This window comes from Crocodylus porosus, unplaced genomic scaffold (assembly GCF_001723895.1).
Source record: "Crocodylus porosus isolate Cpor-Errol unplaced genomic scaffold, CroPor_comp1, whole genome shotgun sequence".
Classification (NCBI taxonomy): Eukaryota; Metazoa; Chordata; order Crocodylia; family Crocodylidae; genus Crocodylus; species Crocodylus porosus.
The window spans coordinates 157,164,719-157,187,972 of NW_017728886.1; the positions used below are offsets into that span (position 1 = coordinate 157,164,719).

Genomic DNA, 23,254 nt, shown 5'->3' on the forward strand with positions numbered 1-23,254 from the left:
GGCAAGCTCCGCCCCGTCTCCCCGGGACACGGCTTAAACAAGCGGCGGGTGTCCCGCTTGGGCTCCGCCGCCTCCGCTGGCAAGCTCCGCCCCGTCTCGCTGGAACACACACCTTCGGACCATAAGACGCACCCTCGTTTTCCCCCCACTTTTGGGGGGAAAAAAGTGTGTCTTATGGTCCAAAAAATACGGTAAATTAAGAGAATAAACATCACCATATATATGTTGGATAATTGAGTTACAGTGTGGTAGAAACTATTGTAAATGTCACTCTGCGCGGCATAAATGCAGACTGTCTGCAATATGTACCTACATCTTTGGATTGGAATAAAGCTGGCTAGAGTATTTTTAGATGACAGTGAGAAATGAAATATGTGATGCACACAAGTCACTTATGCTATAGGAAATATAATGGATAGGTGCAGATCTTCCACGGAAAACATTTCAAGGATGAAGAGGTTTCTTCAGTTGCCTTATTTAACCAAATCCAAGGGTATTGAAAACATTCAAACTTGAATTGAAGAGGACCCCTCCCCCAATAATTAGATTCTATACTTGGAAAATGTATAAATTTGTTTTAGTTTTCCATGTATATATTTTAATTATTGGACAATCATATTAAATTTCTGCACACCACCCCTGTAGTGGGGGAAGCAGGGGCTAGGGGGTCAGGAGGTGGGGGAGGCAGTAGAGGGGCAAGCAGCTTGGCCCCTGCCACATCCCACCCACTTGCCCCCACCTCCCTTCCCTGTCTCCTCCCTCCCCTCCAATTCTTGCCTCCCACTAGCTATCATTAATAGTGCAGTTCCTATAGGTTCTTCATAAATGTCTGTTTTGTGCTGGCTTTGTTAACTTGGTAAGATTTAAAATGGTTAACTTGAGCTGAGATCGTAGTTGCTTCACCACATTCCTTTAAAAAAGCAGGTGCCAAATCCAAGATGTATAAGGTTCTAAAATGATTGCCTTTGGTCTCATATATTGAAATGGCCTATACACAACATTTGGATGTAGACGAGAAATTTTAAGAATATTGCATTTATGCTTAAGCTGAGTTCTTCTTTCAAAGGAAATCGTTCTTCAGCAAATAATGTCTCATATTGGTGGTGTGAAAAAGGACATGGTAATTTTGGAGAAGAGTGAATTTTCAGCACTCCGGGCAGAAAATGAGGTAAAATCCAACATCCTGCAAACAATTATAGCACTGTTTTATAGGGGATAGAGAAGTAATTTTTTATTTCTTGTAACTATATTACTTGACTATATTTCTTGTGACTATATTACAAGAGAAAAAAACTGAGACACCCTATCCACCTGGCCACGAAGAATGGCATAGTGAGAACACGTGATGTAGAAGAAAGTTCTACATCAAGCGTTGTTTTTGTTGCAGGAATGGGGAAACCTAAAATTAAAATAGTTACAGTAGTCAGTGTGAAGAGTTGCTTGTACAGCTTTCAATACGGACAATCTGGGATTTTAAAAAAGTGGGGTGCAGATGGTGTGCTGCATTATTACATATAAAACACTTACATTTTCCTGCAGTTACAAAGAAACTAGAAGGTTTACTAACATTCTAGTGACCCAGCAGTATTTATTCAGTTTAAAATCAAAGACAACTACAACTTTATTGGAATGTGCACTAATTTGCTAGATTTATATATGAAGTTTAAAAAAACCAACAAACCAGGCAAAAATAATTGAACACAAAGTATTGTTTTATTAGTCCTGTAGTTGTTATAGTTTTCCATCTCTGTTCTTCAGATTCATAAAACAAAATCTAGCCTTCTTGAGCATCTTGACAATGCACTCAACACTTCACTGTCAGTCATTTCTACACCCAGAGGTCTGCAGGGTTGTGAAATGGAAGAGACATTACCATGAATGGCTAAAAAACAGCAAAATTGCATAAGAAGGAATGGTTTGAATAGTGAAGCATCAGGATTGAAAAGGAGAGAGGGTTGTTAATTCTTGCGAAATGGAGAGATTAGCAGAAACCAGAGAGATGATAATGAGCCATGACATTGGTTGAATAAAAATGCTACTGCCCCTTCCATGCAGTTGATTTTAATGTTTGGACAGAGGAGGAATAAAAGGAGAATACAGCTGTACCAGTACACCTCCCTGCCTTCCCCAGCTCCCAATAACCTGAAGTAATTAGTTACATAATTAAAAAAATATTGATACAGAAGTTAGATAATCATTAATTGAGTCTGTGGATTATGAAGTCATTCTAGGCTTAGGACAAAATATTAAATACTCTTATAATGACAGAGAGATCCACTCATCCTCTTCCTAAAATGTAAGTATATTCTATCACTATTATTTCTATTTCTGCAGGTCAGTCCAAATAAGTGTAATTAGTCCAGTGAAGAGGTAGAACCTTAGCCCTCCAATTTGTTAGTTATTGTTAAACAAAAGACATTAGCTTTTTATGTCTTTAAACCTTTTGATTTTTGTAAATACTTGAGAAGTAGGAAGCCTGCTGGAGAATCAGGCAGGCCATTGAATAGATGGTGAGGGAGGTAAACTCTGCAGAAAGGAAAATGAAGCATAGCAGAGAAGCTAAATCAATTGTTTATATTGGTCATTAAAGTAGATAATGTTGAGGAGGTTCCAACACCAGAGCTGTAATATGAAGAATTATCTTAAATTGAAGCAGTGATAAAAGATTTTAGAGTAAATTGATAAACTGACCTGTAACATATCATCAAAACCAGAAGATATTCTGAGTTCTGAAGTAACCTAGATATAAAATTGGAGAACTATTAGCAACAGTATGCAACTTGCTGCTTAAACCAGCTTCTGTGCCAGAGGACCAGAGGGCTGACAGTAGAGCATCAATCTTTAGTTTCCTAGATCACTTCTAGGAAAGCCTTCAGTTAGCTGAGAATAGAATGGAGTCTAATTGGTAAAATCTAGGATTTAGAATAGAAAAATTGAATTAATAATTCCATGGATAAATGTGGCATGCTGGAGAAGAATCCACATGGATTTCATCAAAGGAAATCATGTCTTGCCAGTGTGCTGGGTTTCTTCGAAAATGTCAGCAAGTAGGTAGGGGATCTATTGTATCTGGCTAATTCTGGGGTGGGGGGAAGGGGGATTTTGACCATCACCCCCTGCTCCTCAAAAGCATTTTATGTGATCCTTCACCAGAGGCTTTTGCAAAAATTAAGTTGTCATAGGATCTGAGTAAAGGTCCTCTCAGGGACTAAAGACTGGTTAAAGTCAGGAGGCAAAAAATAGACATAAAAGCTCACTTTTTCTAATGAAGGAAAATAACCCTAATACATGCATAGTGATGGATTCTGAATTACCTGCTACTGCTCAGGAAAGAGATCTCAAAGTCATAGATAGTTCTCTAAATGCATGGGCTCATTGTGAATGATGGTGAGTGAGAGAGGAAAATAAAATGTTGGGAAAGGGGTTAAAAACAAAATTAAAAACCTCGTTGTGTCATTATATAAATCCATGATGTTCCCATATTTGTTATATCGTGTGAAAGAGGTTGTAGCAGAACTGGAAGAAGTACATATAAGTACAATAAATATAATTAGGGTTATGCAACAGCTTCCATGAACCAGCTAGAACTCTTCAGCGTGGAAGAGATTACCTAGGACCATATGATATAAGAGTATAACATCATGAGTGGTGTGGAAAAAGTGAAAAGTTATTATTTACTGTCTCTCAACACAAGAACTAGGAGGCACCTGATGATTTCAACAGGCAGCTGGTTTAAAACCAAGAAAAGCTTGGAGTCTTTACACAACATAAGCAAGATGTGGAACTTTGTGCCACAAAATGTTACAGTGGCCAACACTATAACCAGGTTCAAAAGGGGATTAAACAAATGTCTGTAGACTAGGTCCATGAGTTGTTAAACAACAGTCAAGGATGTAACCTCAAGCTTAAGGTGTGCTTGACCCTATGATTTCAGGTAATTGAGGGTCTAACCTGGAATGAATCACTACACAGGACTTGTTGCTTGTACTCAGTCTATAAAGCAATGATTATGTGCCACTTTTGGATACAAGATGCTGGTCTGACCAGTATGTCAGCTGCTGTTAATAAGACAATTAGATGTCTACTTGATGCTCCTGAATTGCATAATGTTAATTGGAAATACGATCTAGTGCAGTTCTTAACTGGGGGTGCCTTGAGATCCTTTCAGGGGTCCTACACAGTGTTAGTGCAGTTAGATGTAGAAATATGACTTGCAGAATTAGCCCAGAGTTTTCAAATAGGAATCTATAGTGATAAATGCATTTTGACCTGTTGGTAGACATGGTTCTTTGGGTGAATCTGATCTCTTTTATTAGACCAACTTAAATAGTTGGAAAAAAATGTTTAGCAGGCTTTTGAGTTAAAAAAAACCCCTTGCAATGAAAGAATTGCTGTATTATTTTACTGTATTAAAAATGAGAGAGAATTAAAAGGTGGTATTTTCCAAGGGTGTTATTTATCTTAAGTCTAAAAAGCCTGAAAACCACTGGTCTAGTAAAACTGAATTATTAAGACAAATTTCTTGGAAGGATTATGATGGAAGCTGCAGTTATGCATGCTTGTCAGAGATTTTTTTTTAAAAGTAATTAATTGACACTGTAATTTCTGTTCCTGTTTAAAAGCATACAGCCTATAGTGAGCAAGAATTATCTCAAGGGGAGGTAGCCAATCTCTAAAACTAGAAGGAAACCAGAAATAGGCATGGTTTATGGAGCATTAGTAGTGTCAGTGCCCACTGTACAAATTCACCAGTATTCCTTGACCACTTCATTATATGTACTTTTACAGCAGATTTCTAAATGTTTCTTGCTTTTTTGTTTTGTTTTGTTTTAGAAAATTAAACTTGAACTCCAGCAGCTGAAGAAACAAGTAATGGTAAGATATTACTGTGCATGTGTGTCAGTATTTAGAGGCATAGTGGCAGGAGTGGATTCATTTAAATCACCAGGTGGAGCATTGTGATTTGACTATCAGTTTCAGTCAACTTCCTCGTTTGAGCTTCTGCTAGTTTATAGAGAGAGGTGCATTCTCATTTTTTTTTTTTTTTTTTTTTGCTTCTCAAGTAAAACACACAGATTTACAATTAAAAATAACTTTACCAAATGTACTCTTGTTATGTTTTGCCTTAGGTATGTTCAGTGGATAATCCTAATGAAATACACAAAGGTGTCTCTTAGCCTCCCAGTCCAACTCCTTTGAATTTTCCAGTCTCTTGCACTTACTAGCACAGCTCCTAGGTCTCTCTGTATTGTATATAGATTATTCTGCCATATTTATAGAACAAAAATTTTATAAATAACATAAAATTTCAAAAATATGCTCTTTTGGAATGGACACCAATGTCCATTGTTTTCAATGTTAATGAAGTCAGCTGCTTTCAGGCTAAGGCCATGGACAGGCATTCATTCCTACCAGTAAGAATTTCTCTGAAATGCTTTTCAGTAGAAAAATAGCTAGGGAGCTGAAGGAAAATAGCCTATACTCCTTGCTTTCCGCTGAGCAGACCCAAACGAATGCAGGGGGAGGCAGCAGGCATTCTACCATGGTGGCAAGTAGGGCTGTGCGAAGCTTCAGTTGCTGATTTCGATTCAGCAACCGAATCTCTGAATCAGTTTGGAGAGATTCAATGATTCAGACAGACACAGCTTTAAATGTTTTTTTCTACATACCTCAAGGTACCAAGCGGCTTATGAACACTGAGAGGGTGGGGCGGATGGAGCATCCCACAGGAGTGCAGTGGACCTGGAAATGGACCAGGAGCACTTCTGGTCCACTTACAGGTCCACCACAGAGCACTTGGGGGACCCGTCCCCTGGCTCAGTGACTGGTGCCTCCTGGGTCTGGGGGGTGGCACCCAGGGTCCCCCCATGGCCAATCGCTGTGGGGGGGGCCCACACACTCAGCAGAAGACCTGACCCCCATTCCTCCTTCCCCCCTGCGCGTGCTCCTGTGGGACGCTCCATCCGCCCCACCATCACAGTGTTCACAAGCCATGCCTGGCACCTTGAAGTATGTAGAAAAAGCATTTAAAGCTGTGTCTATGGCCGACTCACTGATTCTCCAAATCGGAATCAAATCTTTGGATTCCGCCAAATCGAATTGAGACAGTGATCCAAATCAACAAATCAAATTGGGCTGAATCCAAATCGAATACGGTCTGCTTTGCACACCCCTAGTATCAAGACTCCCCAAGCCTTGTCATGCAGCACAGCAGTCTGCCTCACCCTGCCAAGCTTTGGGCTGACCTGGAGCAGTGCAGGGCAAGGCAAGGGAATTCTGTCACAGCAGGAACCCCTTCTGGGAGGTTTTCTGTTATCTGCTGGTTGATTGGAAGGAGGGTGATTTTTCAGGACAGGGTCCCCACAGGGCTCCCAGACAGGGACCCAGGGTGCTCACTCTCTCCCTTGGAGGAAGGGAGGGAGACCGAAAGACTGAGATATTGAGTGTCCTTCACACCTGAGAGAAGTATTCTAGCATTCACATCTAATCTAGATTACATTAGATCGGAAGGAGGAAAATCTTCCTCATAGGTACTCGACATCACATTTTGCAGAAGAGCCATTTCTTTTCCACAAGAAATCTTGTGAGTAGCTAACTACATGCAGATATTTTTGTCCCAGCACAAATGTAACACCTATTCATGGCCTGAGATATTCATCAGATTGCTCCTCTCATCTGAAACGGAAGAGCACATTCCATTCCTATCTTTCTCAAGTCAGGGTTTGTGCACTGTACCATCAAGATACTGACATGTTTAGACCATGTAATATTGTTCTAGCTTCTGTCCGTTCTATCCCTTTCCTTTTATTTTGATATCCCCAGTCATCATGGGTAAACCTAGACTGTGTGCTTTTGGGGGCTGATCCTTTATCTTTCTATATGAATTGTAAAATGTTTAACACCTCAAATATAACTTCAGTATTTTACATTTTTAATTATTTTTAGATGGTCCTAATAATTGTGTTGAATAGTCATTTCCTGTTACACAAACTATATCTCTCACAAATCACTGTCTCAACCTGGTAGATTTTAAAGGGGTTTGAGAAAAATGTGAAACGTATTTTTCCCTTTTATTGTGACATGGTTCAGTCTGTAACATTGCAGTCATATCGTTATGTTTGTTCTGCCTTCTAAAACACTGAAAGTGACGCATTGTTTTGTGATAGACTTTGTTAAAAAAAAAAGATTAAGGACTGTAAGTTCATCTAATTGTAAAATGTTACAGATACTATATTTAAGCAAATTAAATACTGGTGACAGCAGTTGTTAAGTATTTATCAAGCTAACAAACTTTGATTACCTAACACTGGTTCCTGAAAAAATCCTTGCTTGTTTCTAATAGTAGAATTTCTTGGAATCTTCACCGGTCTTCTTCATGTACACGCATTCATCTGGTGAGCACCTTATCTCATAGTAACTGTCAGCTGACTGGATTTCCTGCTGGGAAATTGCAGTAAAATGGCAGCTATCACTGAAAAGCTGCAGTGCCATGTACCAGCTGCTGAGGAAGTAAGAAACCGACATGTAGGTCAACAAATATAAGTTCTAAAAAAGAGCCCTTGAGCTTTTAGGTGTCTTTTCCTTTTTGAACAGTTGAGCATACTTGCTGTTGTCTTAGGAAATAGATTTTTTTTATATGCTACCATAAAATCTCATAAAACAGTTACCTCTGCTGTAACCTACCCATACGTTTTCTCCAGCCAACTCAATTATTTGTACTTGGATTGTATGAAATGTACTAAGCCTCCATGCAGGGATTTACTGCTTTGCTCTGGATTGCTTTCTAATGTCAGTGTTTTCATCCATCTTCATGTTTAATGCGTCTTTATGTGCTGTGAGAACTCATGCAGCTTAACAAGAGAAATATCCACTGATTCTGGTCTCTGATAGGGAGCAAATTAATGAACCATATATATTCTAAGTGAACTTTGAATGCAGTTCTGTTTTTTTCATATCTTTCAAAATTTTTCTGTAGGATGAAGTTACCAAACTTCGTACAGATAACAAGTTAGACCTCAATTTAGAGAAGAGCAGAGTAAAAGAACTGGTATGTTTTATGGATTTCTTCAAGGAATATATAACATCTAGTACTGTCTGAAATAGTTTAGATAAAAACACAATGTTCATGGTGGTCCATAAAACCTTTTGTCCCCAGAAGTATCAGTCACAATTAGTCGTCATAATGCTATTATAGTTTAAGGTGACACATATTCAGTTTCTATGGGTTTAACATACTTTGACATTGGTTTTACAATCAAGATTATTAAGAAGTAGTTAAGTGCAATAAGTATTGTTCTAATAAGCTTTTCTTTTAGGGGGTTTAATTTAATGTAGATGTATTTCTATTTTTGTAGCTAAATTAGACTTAAATAGTTTTTTAGATTATGTAAATTAAAAATATACTGTGTCCCCACAAATAGAGGACTAACATGTTGTAGTCTGTAAGTCAGCCAATAGCTAGTATGAACATCATTGTCATACAGACCTAATGATTACACGGGTGGAACGGGAAGATGACATACTGTGGTTTTTAAATTGTTTTGTTATGACTGTTTAGTTTCTCCATTCCATTCTTCAGTAAATGGAATTTAGCAACTGTATCACTTAGTGTAAGGCGCCCTAGTTCAGGTTCACCTGCTATGGAATAGGAGTGGATACACAACAGCTACTTTGGAAAAATTGACACATTTGTGAGCAGTAAGTCCCTCACTTATTTTAAAGCTAAATAATTGTTTCATTTATTTATGACCTCATGCTTAGGGAACAGCTAGTTAGGTCAGTTGGTTAGAGTATGGTAATAACATCAAGGTTCCAGGTTCACTCCCTGGTTGAGGAAGTGATCTCTTTCAGATCACAGCATGGGAGGTTTAGGTTGGATACTAAGAAACCCTTTCTCACCAGAAAGGTTGTGAAGCACTGGAACAGATTACCAAGAGAGGTGGTAGAATCTCCATCCTTCGAGGTTTTGAAGGCCTGGCTCAATAGAGTCCTGGCTAGAATGATCTAGTTGGGGGGTGGTCCTGCTTTGAGCAGGGGATTGGACTAGATAACCACCTGAGTTCCCTTCCAGCCCTAATTTTTCTATGTTTCTATGCTTGTCCTCATTCAAGGGTGGGCAAAATGTGGCCCACTGGCCAGATATGGCCCACCAGGCCATTCTGTCCGGTACGTGGGGCCCCCTAAAAAAGAGAATTAATATTTATCTGCCCTTGGATGCCTGTCATGTGGCCCTCGATGGCTTGCCAAAACTCAGTAAGTGGCCCTCTCTCTGAAATAATTGTCCACCCCTGTCCTAATTCATCATACGCAACAGGCTGAGAAGGTGGCAGGGATCCTAATTGTACTGTTTGGGTCCCTATACGGTGACCTTTGCCAGACTTTTAAGGCTGGTGAAGAAACAGGCATCATTGGAAATGGGGAAAGAAAGACAAAGTTCAGTTGTGGAAGTGAAGAGGAAGTTTAAATGTATGCATTGTAGTAGCTCACCATGACTTGGAAAAGAGTTGGCACTGAGGTGGACTGAGCACAAGAGGCACATATTTTACTCAGATGGGCTAAACTAACCTAGCCTTGTTGGTAGGTTCCTATCAGCTTTTTTGCCAGCTGGGCATGGTGTCAGAGCTTGCTCGAGTCTCTCCAAGTGCTGGCTTGATGTTGCAGTATCTCCAGGTCTGGTGCTCCTTTCCTCCTGGGGAAGCAACTGCCTTTTTTTTTTTTTTTAAGGGCCACACACACAAAAAAAAGTTTCCATCAGTCCGTTTGCCCAAGAGGGGCCATGTGTTTTATAGTCATACTCACTGTTGGCTTCATTTTATCAGCTTCCCAGTTGATTTCCATTACTGAGCACATACTGTCTTTGGGAGCAGTTTAATGATAGATGATGTATTTAATGAGGTTTCCTTGTATACAAATGTAAGACAAGGGTCTTTTTTCCCAATGCTGATTGGGAGAAGGCGGGTACTTCGTCTTGTATTCAAGTAAATACAGTATATTAAGTTTTGGTGTGTGCTGTCATATATTTTAAAAAATAAGAAGTGAAGGTGGACGTATTTTGTTGGCCTCTTTACTCACGAGAATCTTTCCTACCTTGAACTATATTTATGTCTGCAGTAAGTGTAACATAAGCTGTTAATATGAACTGGTAATTCAGTTAAAGAACTCAAGGGCTCAGAGAATACGTCTTGGCTATATAGGGACATTTGGGAAAGTTGATCTGAATTAACTTTTAAGAAGTAAGCTTTCCAAGAGAGTTAAGCTAAATTAAATTGTGGATAATTTTAACTCTGAATAAAATTGTACACACAACTTGTTTAACATTTAACTTTAACCTTCCATTTTAGATCCTAAATCTAAATATAGTTGGCAAGCACACCGAATTTTTCTGATTAGGAATTACCATAATGATGTGGAAAATTAGGAAACGGTCTAATCTGAAACTAAAGTAATTCATGTGTGTACGTGTTCTCCATTTTGTTTTTTCTTTCAGTATTCACTTAATGAAAGAAAACTACTGGAAATGAGGTCAGAGATAGTGGAATTGGTAAGGACTGAAGAACTGATCATTGAATTATGTAATAACATTTTGTTATATTGATACTATAAACTTGTGCAAACAGGTCTTCCTCCAACACGGTACATGTATCACTGGGAGTATGTTGAGGAAGGCTTGAAACTCCTAGTACCTCAGCCAGCCAGCAAATCCAAATGACTTATGTTTCCTGTGTTTGCATCTTTGCTCTGGTAGCCCACTCCTTGAGCATGTATTCCAGTCCCCTTAGAAAAGACAGGCCATTTTTCTATTCAGAGATTTAGCAGGTTAAACAGGTTCTAGACTTGTCGTTCTTTAACCTCAGTGTGCAGAGCTCCTTTCAGAATGGAAACTTAAGGTTGTGTGATTTCAGAAACAGTTCCCAAGATAATCAGTGCTCCATAGATGTTGAATAACCTTTGTGTTCCTATATGTGAACATCACTGGTAGCCAGAATCATTCTGAGATCAGGAATAACCATTTTATTTGAACAGTGCCTTTTTAATCTGTGACCAGCTCCTTGGGTGTTCAGAGGTTAATGATTATGCACTGTTGAGATAAGAGATGTCTAGTTCTACCACTTTATGATATACTAGGAAAAGTGCAATCATTCAGGTTTCCTGTGTTCATTAAATCATCTAATTCCTGAAATACAGATTCATATCAAACCAGAAAAATACACTGTCCTATAGATTTTATATCTCTTGTATCAGTTTATCCAAAGTGATCTGGGCCTTTAAGGTAATAGCATGGGAGAAATTTGATGGAGTACAAATGCAGTTCACCTTGGAATGCTAGTCTGTATGCACATTCTCACTGTGGGTTCACATCTCAAACACTTGAGCTCATAGATTTTCTGCCATAGCAGTACGCATGCAGTATGGAACAGCACACCCTTTTGTTGCTTTCTGCTGTGGATGTAAAGGGTGATGTATATATCCTCCTTCCTTCAGACCAGAGACCTCATTGTGAAGAGCCTTGTGTACTTACTTCTACCTGCATAGGACTAAGTTTTTCAGAAAGTCTGCCTGGCCGAATCTTCTGGCTAAGGAGACAAAGTTGCAACCATTTCAACTTGGCAACTATCCAAGCCATTTCAGCTTGGTGACTTGGATTGTGTTAAAATGTGCTTTTGATACTAAATCCATTTATGGTTAGACTTCATTCCACCATAGCTGAAGTGAATTCGGTGACTTCCCTAAGAAATATCTCTATATCTGGCATTTGCAGCCTGGGATTAGAATTCAAAATCACCCGGCTGGATTCCATAAATGATCCAAAATGAATAATAACCAAAGCAAATGCACAATACAAAATGGGGAATCACATGTCAGCTTCCAATTTTTGGAAGCTAAGAACAGGCAGCACAAACATCTGCCAGGGTTGTTCTAGGTCAGCAGTTGGCAGCCTTCTCGGGTTGTGGGACAGAATGACCCAGCTCAGGTTAGAGGTGTGTAAGTGAGCTGGTGTTAGCTCCCAGCTGCCACTGCAGCTTCTCCCTGCAGCATCTGGAGAGATCACCTGCTGCCAGAGTCCCCTGCCACCAAATGCTGCCAAAGTTAATGTCCACAGGCCAGATTAAATGGCACCACACACCATAGATTGCTGACCCCTGGTCCACGTAATACATAGTCCTCCATCAAAGGGGATGGACTAGAAAACTTTTAAGTTCCTATATTTCTGTGAGCTTTTTATATTATGTAATGCGTATCAGGTGCTTTGGAAGCAAGATCCAAAGTTAATACAAGCAGGCAATTGCAGAAAGGGGGAAAGCTCATGCTGCATCCTCAATTACAGGCTAGTGCTGGTAGAGTTCTGGGAAAGATTTAAAATATGGCCAGATTGTATTTATGCTGGCAGAATCCCTTTTGATTTTTGCTGGGAGTTTGATTAAGGGCTGCAGGAACAAAAAGCTACAGGTCAAATTTAACTAGAGTAACATTTAAAAAGTCAAACTGCAGATATCTTAGGCGTGTAGATGTGCTTAGAGGCTGTTCTGATGCGCTGTAATTACAGCGTGGTGGAGCAGACTTGCTGGAGCGTGGTAATTACCACACTCCAGCAGCCTCCCACGTCTTGTATCAGCATGTCCACACTTCAAAATGATGGCAGGGGTGCTTGAACCCAAGCTCATCAGATGAGCTTTAGTTCAAGTTCAAGTGCTCCTGACACCATTTTGAAGCACAGAAACACTGATACACAAGATGCTGCAGTGCAAAAGTGGCTCTGGGAGCTGCTCTAATTAAAGTGCCTCCTGATGCCCCCCAAGCACGTGTAAATGTGCCCTTAGTTTCAAAATAAAGTTTTATGATGGAATCAAAAGTTAATTATAAACATTGGCAAGACATCACTGCTGTTAACAAATCTATATGGATGTTATTAGCCCATGGTTGGCAACTTTTAATAAGCCCTGGGTGGGAACAACCCAGCTCCAGCTTGATGCAGGTGAGGTGGCTTTGGTGATGCATCATGGGCAGGGCTTTTCCTACACCCACACTGCGACAGACAGCTGGGAGCTGCACCAATGCTGCCACCACCACTTTGTTCTCCCTCCACTTCCTTCTGCTTGTGGGCTCAGCTTCCAAGCAGCAGGGAGTTGCACTGGGGCTGTGGAGCTTCAAACTGCATCTGTACTGCCACTTCTTCTTTCCACCCCTCTGCCTCCCAGCTGCAGCTTCTAGCTGTACCCACACTGCAGCTGGGAGGCAAGGGTCAAGGATAATGGAGAAGAGCAGCAGCATGGATGCAGTGTGCATGTGAGGCTCCCCAATGCTGCATGTTGCTAACTCCTGTTCTAGCAATTTTAAAAAGCAGTACAGCAGACCAGTATGTTTTATCCTCATTCCCCTGAATCTAGCCAAATTAATTTCCAGTATGCTCTGGCAACTCTGGCTAATTTAATGTTGCTGTTTAATATCAGTTGGTATTTTGTAGAAGAGAGAGAGGTTTAGCTACAGAATTGGCCAGAAAGACCTGGTCTTAGTTTTTAACAGGTACTTCAATTTAAGCATGAAATACAAACCAAAAATATAATAGTGAGGAGAAATAGACCTAGTTTTAACCATTCCGATTCAAATTGTTCAAATAACTTGGTCTTTTGCTTTGTTCTAGCATGCACAGCAGGATCGAGCCCTGACCCAAACCGATAGGAAAATCGACACAGAAGTTGCAGGGTTGAAAACAATGCTTGAATCGCACAAGCTGGATAATATTAAATACTTAGCAGGTAAGGAGTTCTGATAATCAGATCTGTAGAATCTGATGCAGGTGTTTGTTCAGCTCGTAATAACCTACTTTCATATAGGCCCTGGTTTAGCTGGGTAATAAACCCTGCATAATCTCACTGATGTTTATTAGATTATTCAGGTGCTTTAAATTGGGCATCTGCTTAAATATGCTGCTGAATTGCACAAAATTTTTCACAGGTTGTTTTAGTATATAATGGAGACTTGTCTATAAACTGGAGTACTTTAGTTGATACCATTATTGTTCCATATACTTTGTGCTTGAGTACTCTTTCATTCTTCAGTAATTCATCTATAAGGAACACCCTTCATAATAATCTGTTTCCTGTGTTACAGCTTGGGTCATTCTTATGTCCTGGCTCTTCAGTGTCTATTTTTAACTGCTAAATATACAATGTTGTTTGTTAATTGAACAGGTTGGCAGTAAGGATGTCTTCATTTTGTATATGAGTTTTCATCATCCTAATAAAGGTTATAGCAATGATACAAGCAGTTAATATTATTCATAATAGCATTCCCGCCCTATTTTAGAGAGATCACTCACTAAGATGCCATTACTTATAGGTAAAGAAGAGTGTATTAGGAAGAGATTTCCCCCCTTTCCCTACCAACTAATCTCAAAACTGCTTACTATTGTATGACTGCTGTTTATAAGCATCAGCACTTAAAATACCTTTAGTACAAATGCCTGTTAATTTTTTCCAAGATGAGTATCTGAAGGAAATCGAAAATTCTTGTAACTTATAGAATCCTTTGTTAAATAACTTTATGTAAATATTACCAAATTATTCATAGTCTGTCTATTGACTGAAGTTTAAAAAGCTGTTTGCAGGATAGACTTTTCTACTAATGTTGTGTGCTTTATTTCCTAATTTCATACTCATAACTTGCCATATTGAACTTTTTTGAAATGGTAAACAAGTATGGGATTTTTCCCATCTTATTTGGTGTCCAGACCATTTTTCCTGCAGTCACTCCTTCCTTGTCATTTTGTGGTCACTATGCCACCAAAGTTGGGTTTGTGCTCTGCAGGTTAGTATCTTATTTTCTTGAAAGAAAGGAAGAACAAGGCCAAAGATGCTAAGTTCTTATTATTTTAACAGTAACTATGTGTACAGCTTGCTGAAGGAGTTTTACAAAAATTAATGATATATTCTGCCTTTTCCCCAACTGTTGTTTTTTTTTCTGTCTTTCAGGTTCAGTATTTACATGCCTTACTGTTGCACTGGGATTTTATCGTCTATGGATGTAATAAAGTGTCTACTTAAAAGGACTTGTACTTTCTTGCCTTATGAAAATCAAGGATATTTTCACTTTAGCTACAAGAATGTATTCCTGACTGAAAAATAATGTTTATCATTTTATTTATATTTATTTTTATAGCAAACTACATTGAGAATGTAACAAAAATGTGCCTAGAAAAAAAATCTGTACTATTTCAGCACCTAATGGAAAGAGAAACTTGCCTCTGGTCAGAGCAAAGCAGAGAATATGCAGCACTGCCAATCCCCTTGCATCCTAAATTGTAATATCTCCATACTTTTGTAGTTCTAGGGTTTCAGTTAAGTAGAGACTGCCAGTCATGCCAAATTATGTAATGGCTCTTGTGGAGAAGTCTGCTAAAGATTATATACCAAACTCTTCTGAGGCATGCATGCCTAATGGTAGATACTTGTATCAGAGCAGAGTTTGATCACAGATTTTAAACCTTCTAGTACCATTTTGTGACTGCAAGGAACTCCTAGACCTAATTTTAATGAAATGCAAGTTGATTAACCTAGAGGCATGCATTCTTTTTCCCCTTGTTCACCTGTCCATACTCTCTGTGCTACAAATACATATATTTATATACTTATTATAAAGAAATATTTTTTCTATTTGTTACGCTAATTTTTAAACATCGTAATTTGTTTTCCAGATGGCCATCCAAACAACTGTACTTCATCAGAAAGTGTTCTGTAATAAGTGTCTTTACCACCTTTTTGTAGGTTTGGTATGTAGTATGCTAAGAGCTGTTGCAACTTTTAAAACACACAGGGCTCTGAAACTCATTCCCCAAAGCAATTACAAACTTGGTTCTAAAACTGGAACAGAGTTTTGGAGCGTAATAACATGTATTAACTTGTATTATCTCTTATACAAGTGCCTAGAAAATGCTCTCTGTTGCTTGGTTCGTAGAAGGGAATTGCTTCTTCTGCTCATGATAAATTAAAGATGGTTAAACTTCTGGGGAAAAAATGCAAGCATCTGAATGGTGTATGATGTACTGGTATGGGCTCAGCTCTTTAGTCACAGATAGGATGTCTGCACTAAACTTTTTTTTTTTTTTTTTTTTAATTCTCTGGGTATCCAAATAATTAACAAATGGAAGGAACATTAGTGTAGACCACTAGCTCAAAGCAAGTCTATGTGAAATAGTAGGTCATTTTAATGTCTGTTCTGTTGGTAGCTCTTCTACTAATGGTAGCAATGGAAGACAGTTACAGGTAAAACAGTAAATTATCCAGAGGTCCAGTCTTTGTCCACTGACCAATGAATGTCTCTCCCTGAATTTGTTTTTTTGCCTTGTCTCTCTCTGGTATCTGATGACAGATGCCAACATGCAATGGTAGAAGGAGGCATGATTTGTGAGTCTGATCCAGCCTGTTGGGGTGGCCCTGCGCTGTTCATTTGGCCTGTGGACTGGCCCTGCGCCACTCATCTGGCCCTGAAGGCCAAATGAGTTTAACACCCCTAGTTTTAATGAAATCAGGGGAAACTGATTAACTTAGCCTATATTGTAGTAGCTGTAATTTTCTCATGTTAGAGGTTATTGCTGCTTAGCCTCAAATGAAGAGGCAGCCAGGTAGAAATGGAGACATCTTGAAAAAGAGTAAGGTAGTTGGGATATTTTTCAAATGATATATTGAATTCATTAAAAATGCAACTTTAAACCTTTACTTAAAGCAAGAAGTTTAATAATTCTTGACAAAACAAACATTTTTGTCCTTGTAGCAGCAACTCCAAAATAGCTAAATTTGATGGTAACTCAGTGAGAAACTAAGTAAACAATGGGACTTTTAAAGTACAGTAAAGAAGAGGATGTTCAACTGGCAGCATAAAGGAAGCTAGCATTGTAAAACAACATCCTCCACCTCTCCAGCCTCTTTTGACTCTTTTCTCAGTAAAAAATACTACAAAAAAAATTGCTCAAGGCAGTCGTATTTGAAGCTACATGTATGAATGTATTTATAGTTTCACAGTTTTAAAATGTCAGAAAATTATAATTTAATAAATATGTTAGATGCAGTCTACTTCAGTACTTGAGTAATAGCAAAGAAGGAACTATGTTTCTCTGTAACAAGAATCCATTTTGATCATCTGGATGCTATGCAGTTAATGAGTAGCCATTTTAGTAAAACAGTGGGTTTTTAAGAATTTAGACTTTGTTCACTTCTCAGCAGAATCCATTCTATATTTAAAATTAAAGGCATTTTTATACAAATGGAGTCAGACTCTGCAGTAAAATAAAACTGCAATATTATAGGACACTTACTCCAGAAGTGGATCTTCTTGAGAAAATAGTTCTTTCAATGACTACCATAGATATGGATTCAGGTTGAACATTACAGTCAGAAAAAGAGCAACATTAGGAATATCCCTGTCTCAGAGTCTCCAGGTATACCGGTGTTTTTTGTTTTGTAACCATGACATTTCTAACTTATATGCACAGATGAAAATATGGATCAAGGGGCACAATGTTTTGCTGTGCATTTGGGTTGCATGCCACTTATGTCCATTTTATTGAAATGTGCCATTATGATTCTGTGTTATGAATTGTGAAGGTAGGTAGCACTTTGTCACTACAACCATACTGTAATCTCTCTAACAGAGAAATTAAAGTTCACTTTCCTTTCTTTTCTTCATATTTCCCCTTTTTCCTACTGCTTTCCTATTCTTTTCCTTTGCAAAGCCTCTAGAAATTCATCACAATACAATTTAAGACCATCTCAGAATAGATCAGCTATGATGGTCAGGGTAGTCTAAAATACTTGTAAAAATTGTACTAATTTTGCTTGCATTGGCCTTCAAAAAGAAAAAGTGGGAAGGAATGTTTGATGCTTTCAGTCTGAAACATATAACCAAAAGCCCAATTGGCTGATTAAAAATGAGGAGCAAATATATCAGCCCACTTACCAACTGCCTTTTGGCTCTTTAGAAAAAATCTCAGTTTTCAAATGATCACTAAAAGCCACAGCGGAGAAACCCAATTTGATCACCATTATTTTTCCTGTTCCTTTCCCCCCCCCACCTCTATTAAATGGCTTTTTAGTCTGGTATAGCATGGTCCATATCAAGACTTGTAATATTTTTGCATCAGATTTCAGGATTTTGTTGTTTTGGGGTTTTTGTTATTTTTTTACTGACAGACTTCATTTTAAAAGTGTGGTTGTTTGGCACAGCTGAAAACTGAGTGGGCTTTCATCTTTAATAAATTCCTTCAATTCTAAGAGCCTGAAGGCAGCTTTCCTGCTAACCTACCAGGTTGATTATTGCACAGTATGTTGTTGTGTGGGAAATGAGAAGTCAGGCCCTGAGCATCCTTAAGTTAACACAGACGGGAAGCTCTGGGGAGAGAGGGAGGGAGGGCTGGAGGTTGAGACTAGCAGTCTCTCTGCCACGAGTACAGGTTGATCCTACAATAAGCCTTGAGGCTCTGAGGAATAAATGCAAATCAAGCAGGACATCTCAGAAAATAAACTTGTTAATATACAACAGGAATTATGGAGACTGGCACATTCTATCGCCCCCCCTCCCCCCTTTTTATTTTATTTTATTTCTTTTGTTTAGTGTTGTAAATTACCAAAAAAATCAATAACCCCAGCTTTTCAAATGCTGTTGTAATGCTTTTTTTGTAGAGTTTTATTATTAAATTATTAAACTAAATGTCCAGCTATCAAGCCCTGTCTATATTAGCCATCTTGACTGCATCCTTAGTTTTCAGGTGTCAAGAGTTTGTGTTAAAGCACGAGACGGGGCTGGGGTGCTTTAAATAAAACGTGAGTGTCTGTGTATGGTGTGAACCAGAAATCTTCCTTGATTCTTCTTGTGTTTTCTCTCAGACCTTGGTGCTTCATGTTTTCTTTCTTGGATGTCTATTTTTACTGTGTCAGAAGCTGTCTGCTGCTTTTAATTGTATTATTGCTAAATGTTCTTTATCAATTTTTACAGATGATAACAGAAGTACCGTGTAATCATTTTATATTCCTCTGTTCTCTCCCTATATGTCTCTGACCATAGCAAAGTTTAGCCAGTTCAAGTTGGGTCATTAACTCCATTATGTCTTTGTTTCCATTTTTAAACTGCTTGCTGCTATTTATCTTCAGTGTATCTTGCAATTTTAGAACCGTTTTTGTTCAAAGAACAAATTATGATCTGTTACTACCTAAATTCAGGCTTAGATTTCAAGGTGTATGTAGAAAGTGGTTTTTTTTGTTGTTTTGAAGTATAGTTATCAAAAAAAATTTGTAAAATGGCACTTTTGCTTACTCGTCACTCTGGATGAAATTTCGGCATGGTGTACTCAGCAGTATGGTTTCTGTTAATTTCCACTCCTATGCTCATTTTCTCCTCCCCCCAGGAAAACATCTGGGTATTCAAAGTCATGTTTGCTTTACCTCATTGAAGAGAGACTTTTTATTCCTGCTGTTATCAAGACAGCCAATACAGCAAAATTACTTTTTTCTGTTTGCAGAATTGCTAATTCAATTCCATTTGCTAAATTCTTGTCACTAGTCAAAATTCCTGAGCAAGACTGGCTTTCAGATCCCATGGCAAATTTTGTAGGCACAAAAAGGAGGTCTTTTTACTAAAAAAACTGAGTAAATTCTACTTAAGATACTGAACAAAAATCACCAATGAATTGTCATTTTTGTGGTATAGCTGCATTGTAAAGTAAGTTAATAAAATGGGAATTTTTTTTCAATGTGCTGGAACAAGAACTATATTATTTGGAAAAATAAATTGTTATTTCATGATCACTGCCTAATTCAAGAATGTTGGTTTTATTTTTAATGTTTATTCCTATGTTTTAGTTACGTTTGAATTTTATTTTTAGATTAAAATGAAGCATTCCACATGAGCAATTGCTAATTTATAATTGGATAATCATCTTGAGTGCATAAATAGAAATCTGCCCTTTGCAATCAAGTATGAGTGCAATGTTTGGAGTTGGTTTTAGGCTGAAGTAAAAGTACATACTGTGTTCAAATCACCTGCCCACTTCTTTTCATCAAAACTGAATCTGGCATACAAGAATGTTATTCTTTCTAACCGAACATTACCAAACTGCATTTTTTAGTAACAAAAACCACCATTTTATCATTTTTCTGAACTCTGTTCCTGTACCAGTTTGAGAGTTTTTATATTCCAGGTAAGTCATTCATAATTGTTGCCTTATCCTGTGTCAGATACCCAAGTCAATTTGCACAAAAAAACCTGTTTAGGCTGGGATGGGTTGCCTTGGCTTGGGGTGTTTTTAAATCTAAGTTCAAACAGGACATCTCGGGGAAGAGTGCAGGGGATAAGATGCTATTACGCTTACAGAAAAGTTGTAAGTTTTCTGTCTTTTATGAAAGATAAGAGTTGATACTGAGTGTTCATGACACACTTTTTTGTTCAAAGAACAAATCCATTTTTGGCTAATGTTTGTTCCTGGTCTCCAAATACAAAATTGTATTGTCTATGAAAACCAGCTAACCGATTGCTTCTTTCTTTGCAGCTGTCATCATAGGCCCCATCTTCTCTTTTAGAAGTCCAGAATGGCTCTATAATAGGGATTTTTATATCACCTTGCATCAAGTCTTGGTTGACATTAATTGGACAGTCCCTTCTTGCTGCATCAGGGTAACTTATTCAGGTTTAAATGGGCAGAATCTCTTCTTTTTTTTTTTTCTTTTTGTAAGGAAAAGTGGCAATCTCTGTAAGAATTTTTAAATTGTAGTGGTTAAAGGGTATAAAATGTCAATTTTATAGTGCTTTATAGACAAGTATTAACAAGGTTGAAATTAATGCAGTTCAAAATATAGTTGTTTTTCTGCTTTGTATTTTTTCAGGTGACTGATACAATTTAATATAACTGCATCTAAGCAATTTAATTTGATCAAAGAATACTTGTGTACACCCTTCACTTTGAAACTATTTTAGATACATGTGCACAATATCCCTTTTATATAGTATTTGTACTTAAATATATCTTGTTCATGGGTATTGTGTTTTATAAGCAAATATGGCCACTGGTACTTTCTTTATTAGATGCTGTGCTTTTGGAGCAAGCAGCGAAAGTGTTAAACCAATGTGCATATTGAGTTTTGCTTAAGAGTTATAATATAGTCCTGAGCAATTCTAGTGGTTTTATCCAATATTCATTATCTTATGACAAAGGCATAGTGACGTGTGGTCTGAATTCCATTAAATGTTCAATATGAAAGCATACAAGAAAGGCACAAGTACAAAGAGCCTTGCTCAAAAGACCCTTTCAAAGCTGCCTACAACAATTGGACCTGGTGGTTCTAGAGATTTTGTGGATTAAGCTTTCTATGGAGGAAGCTTACAGAGAAGCTAGTTTTAGTGGTTGTAGTCAAACGTGAAGTATTCCTTTTGTAGTGGAAATAACTAAACAGTAGAAAAAAAGTATGCCTGGGGTCCAACTGACCTAGCCAGCTGGCTTATTTCCAGAGACATACTGAAAGATGATAGTGATAATATAGGCCTCATCTATGCTACCATTGTGAAAAGAGGGCTAATGTGGATATTGCTATGCCTAGGGCTATTTTGCCTTATGAACACGCTGGACATGGTTTTACTGTATGGTGTGTTCTGTACTGCAGGTACAGCTGCTTGAAGCAATGACTACTGGGAGATGTTGAAAACAGTCCGGGATTCTTTTGAAAATTCAGCCAAACTGAAAGAAGGGAACAAACTCATAATTCTTTAGTGGATTTCCCTGTAGGTCCTAGAGCACAAGCACTGTTTCATCGAGCTACTTTTTCAATTGTGTACAATTTAAGACATGCCTTAGAGTTGCTGTGGTTTCTTTTGTCTTCTGATTGTTGGCAAGTGGAAGGGACTGGTGGATATAGTCACAGGCCTCAAAAATTGTCTAGAGCAAAAGACAATTTTTCTTTCCTTTTTAACCATTCTGTACAAATATATCCCGGATTTCCAAAATGTGCCAACAGCATATTGGTTACAGACTCTAATTAGTTCATTTGTTTAAATCAAATGCTTTGTTTGCCCTATATTGTCAGATCTTGCATAGATCATCACAAATAGGATAGCAAGATACTGTTAACTCAACATAAGGACCTTTTTTCAAGGAAATTAATCTACTCTGATGCAGAAAAACTAGGGTAAGGACAGACTATCACAATAAAGATGGGAAGGTTGTGAGGCGGAAATGTGTAGTAGACTCTTGCTTCTATTCTCATGAAAACAGAAAAGTTTTGGGGTTTTTTTCCAACTAGAAACAAAAATAAAAGGAGGCTTTCTGCTTCTGCAATCTTCCCTTAGTATATTACTTGTTTTGAAAAATTATGGGACTTTTAAATTTTCTTTAAGACTGAAAGGTAGATGATGGCTACAAGCTTTTCTTCATAAGCCTAAAGGCAGTCCTCTCCCTATCCCCCAAGAGCTCTTCGCTAATCCCAGAAATCCAGTAGCAATATCCGTAAGAATTTTTAAATTATGGTTATTAAGAGATGTAAAATGCCAATAATTGTATAGTGCTTGTAGACAACTATGTAATTCACAAGGATTGCAGGACCTTTTAAAAGGAAAAAAAAAGATTGTAAGATGAAGGGTACTTTTCCCCATTTAACATGGTGGAGGGAAGTGGCCCCTTATATTAGAACTATGAGGGCAATGTGGGGGACATAGTTGCAGCTGCTGCTTCTGCCCCCACCAACTCTACACACTGCCATTTCTGCTTCCCAGCCTAGCCTCTGCTCCCTTGCCTGCCCTTCTTTTCCATCCCACCCCTTACACGTGCTCTGTGTTGCCTGGCTTTCTGCATGAAGCAGCCTGGGCACTGAGCACAGCCCCAAACTGGGCCTGTAGCGTTAGGGTACAGCCTGCATGACTGCTATGGGGTCTGGGCTGGGTCTGTGCTCAGTGCCCCAGGTTAGATGGGGATAGAGCCTCCTGGCATGGAGTAAGGGTAAGTGGCAAAAGGGGAACTAGAGGCTGGGGATGAGGGTGGGCTTAAGGCTGCAGGAGAGGGAAGTACAACAGGGCAAACTGCCTGACCCCTTGCAGCGTTGAGGGGGGGTGAATTAAAGATGACCTCCAATAACTAGATTCTGTACACAGAGAATTATAATGTTTACAAATTTTCCATGTATAGAATTGAGTTCTAAGGCAGTTGTTTTAATTCAGGGTTGTCTTACATTTGAGTTAATACATGCACATACATATGCTGCACGTTCACATGAGCATGCTAGAA

The 23,254-nt window shown here is 38.4% G+C and overlaps 1 protein-coding gene across 4 annotated transcripts in view; it reads left to right on the top strand.

The window, feature by feature from the left end:
• MCUR1 (mitochondrial calcium uniporter regulator 1) overlaps window positions 1-22,802 on the top strand; it is a 27,707-nt gene extending 4,905 nt beyond the window's left edge. The window contains exons 4-9 of one of the 4 annotated variants that reach the window (XM_019543723.1): window positions 1,067-1,168; window positions 4,834-4,875; window positions 7,976-8,047; window positions 10,487-10,540; window positions 13,640-13,754; window positions 21,642-22,802. In XM_019543723.1, coding sequence (XP_019399268.1) covers window positions 1,067-1,168; window positions 4,834-4,875; window positions 7,976-8,047; window positions 10,487-10,540; window positions 13,640-13,754; window positions 21,642-21,655 — 399 coding nt within the window. In that variant the 3' untranslated portion in view covers window positions 21,656-22,802. Of the gene's footprint in view, window positions 1-1,066; window positions 1,169-4,833; window positions 4,876-7,975; window positions 8,048-10,486; window positions 10,541-13,639; window positions 13,755-14,969; window positions 17,255-21,641 lie in introns of those variants that run through there. The other 3 variants (XM_019543713.1, XM_019543742.1, XM_019543734.1) reach the window with 3 other exon arrangements.
• The last annotated feature ends 452 nt before the right edge of the window (window positions 22,803-23,254 follow it).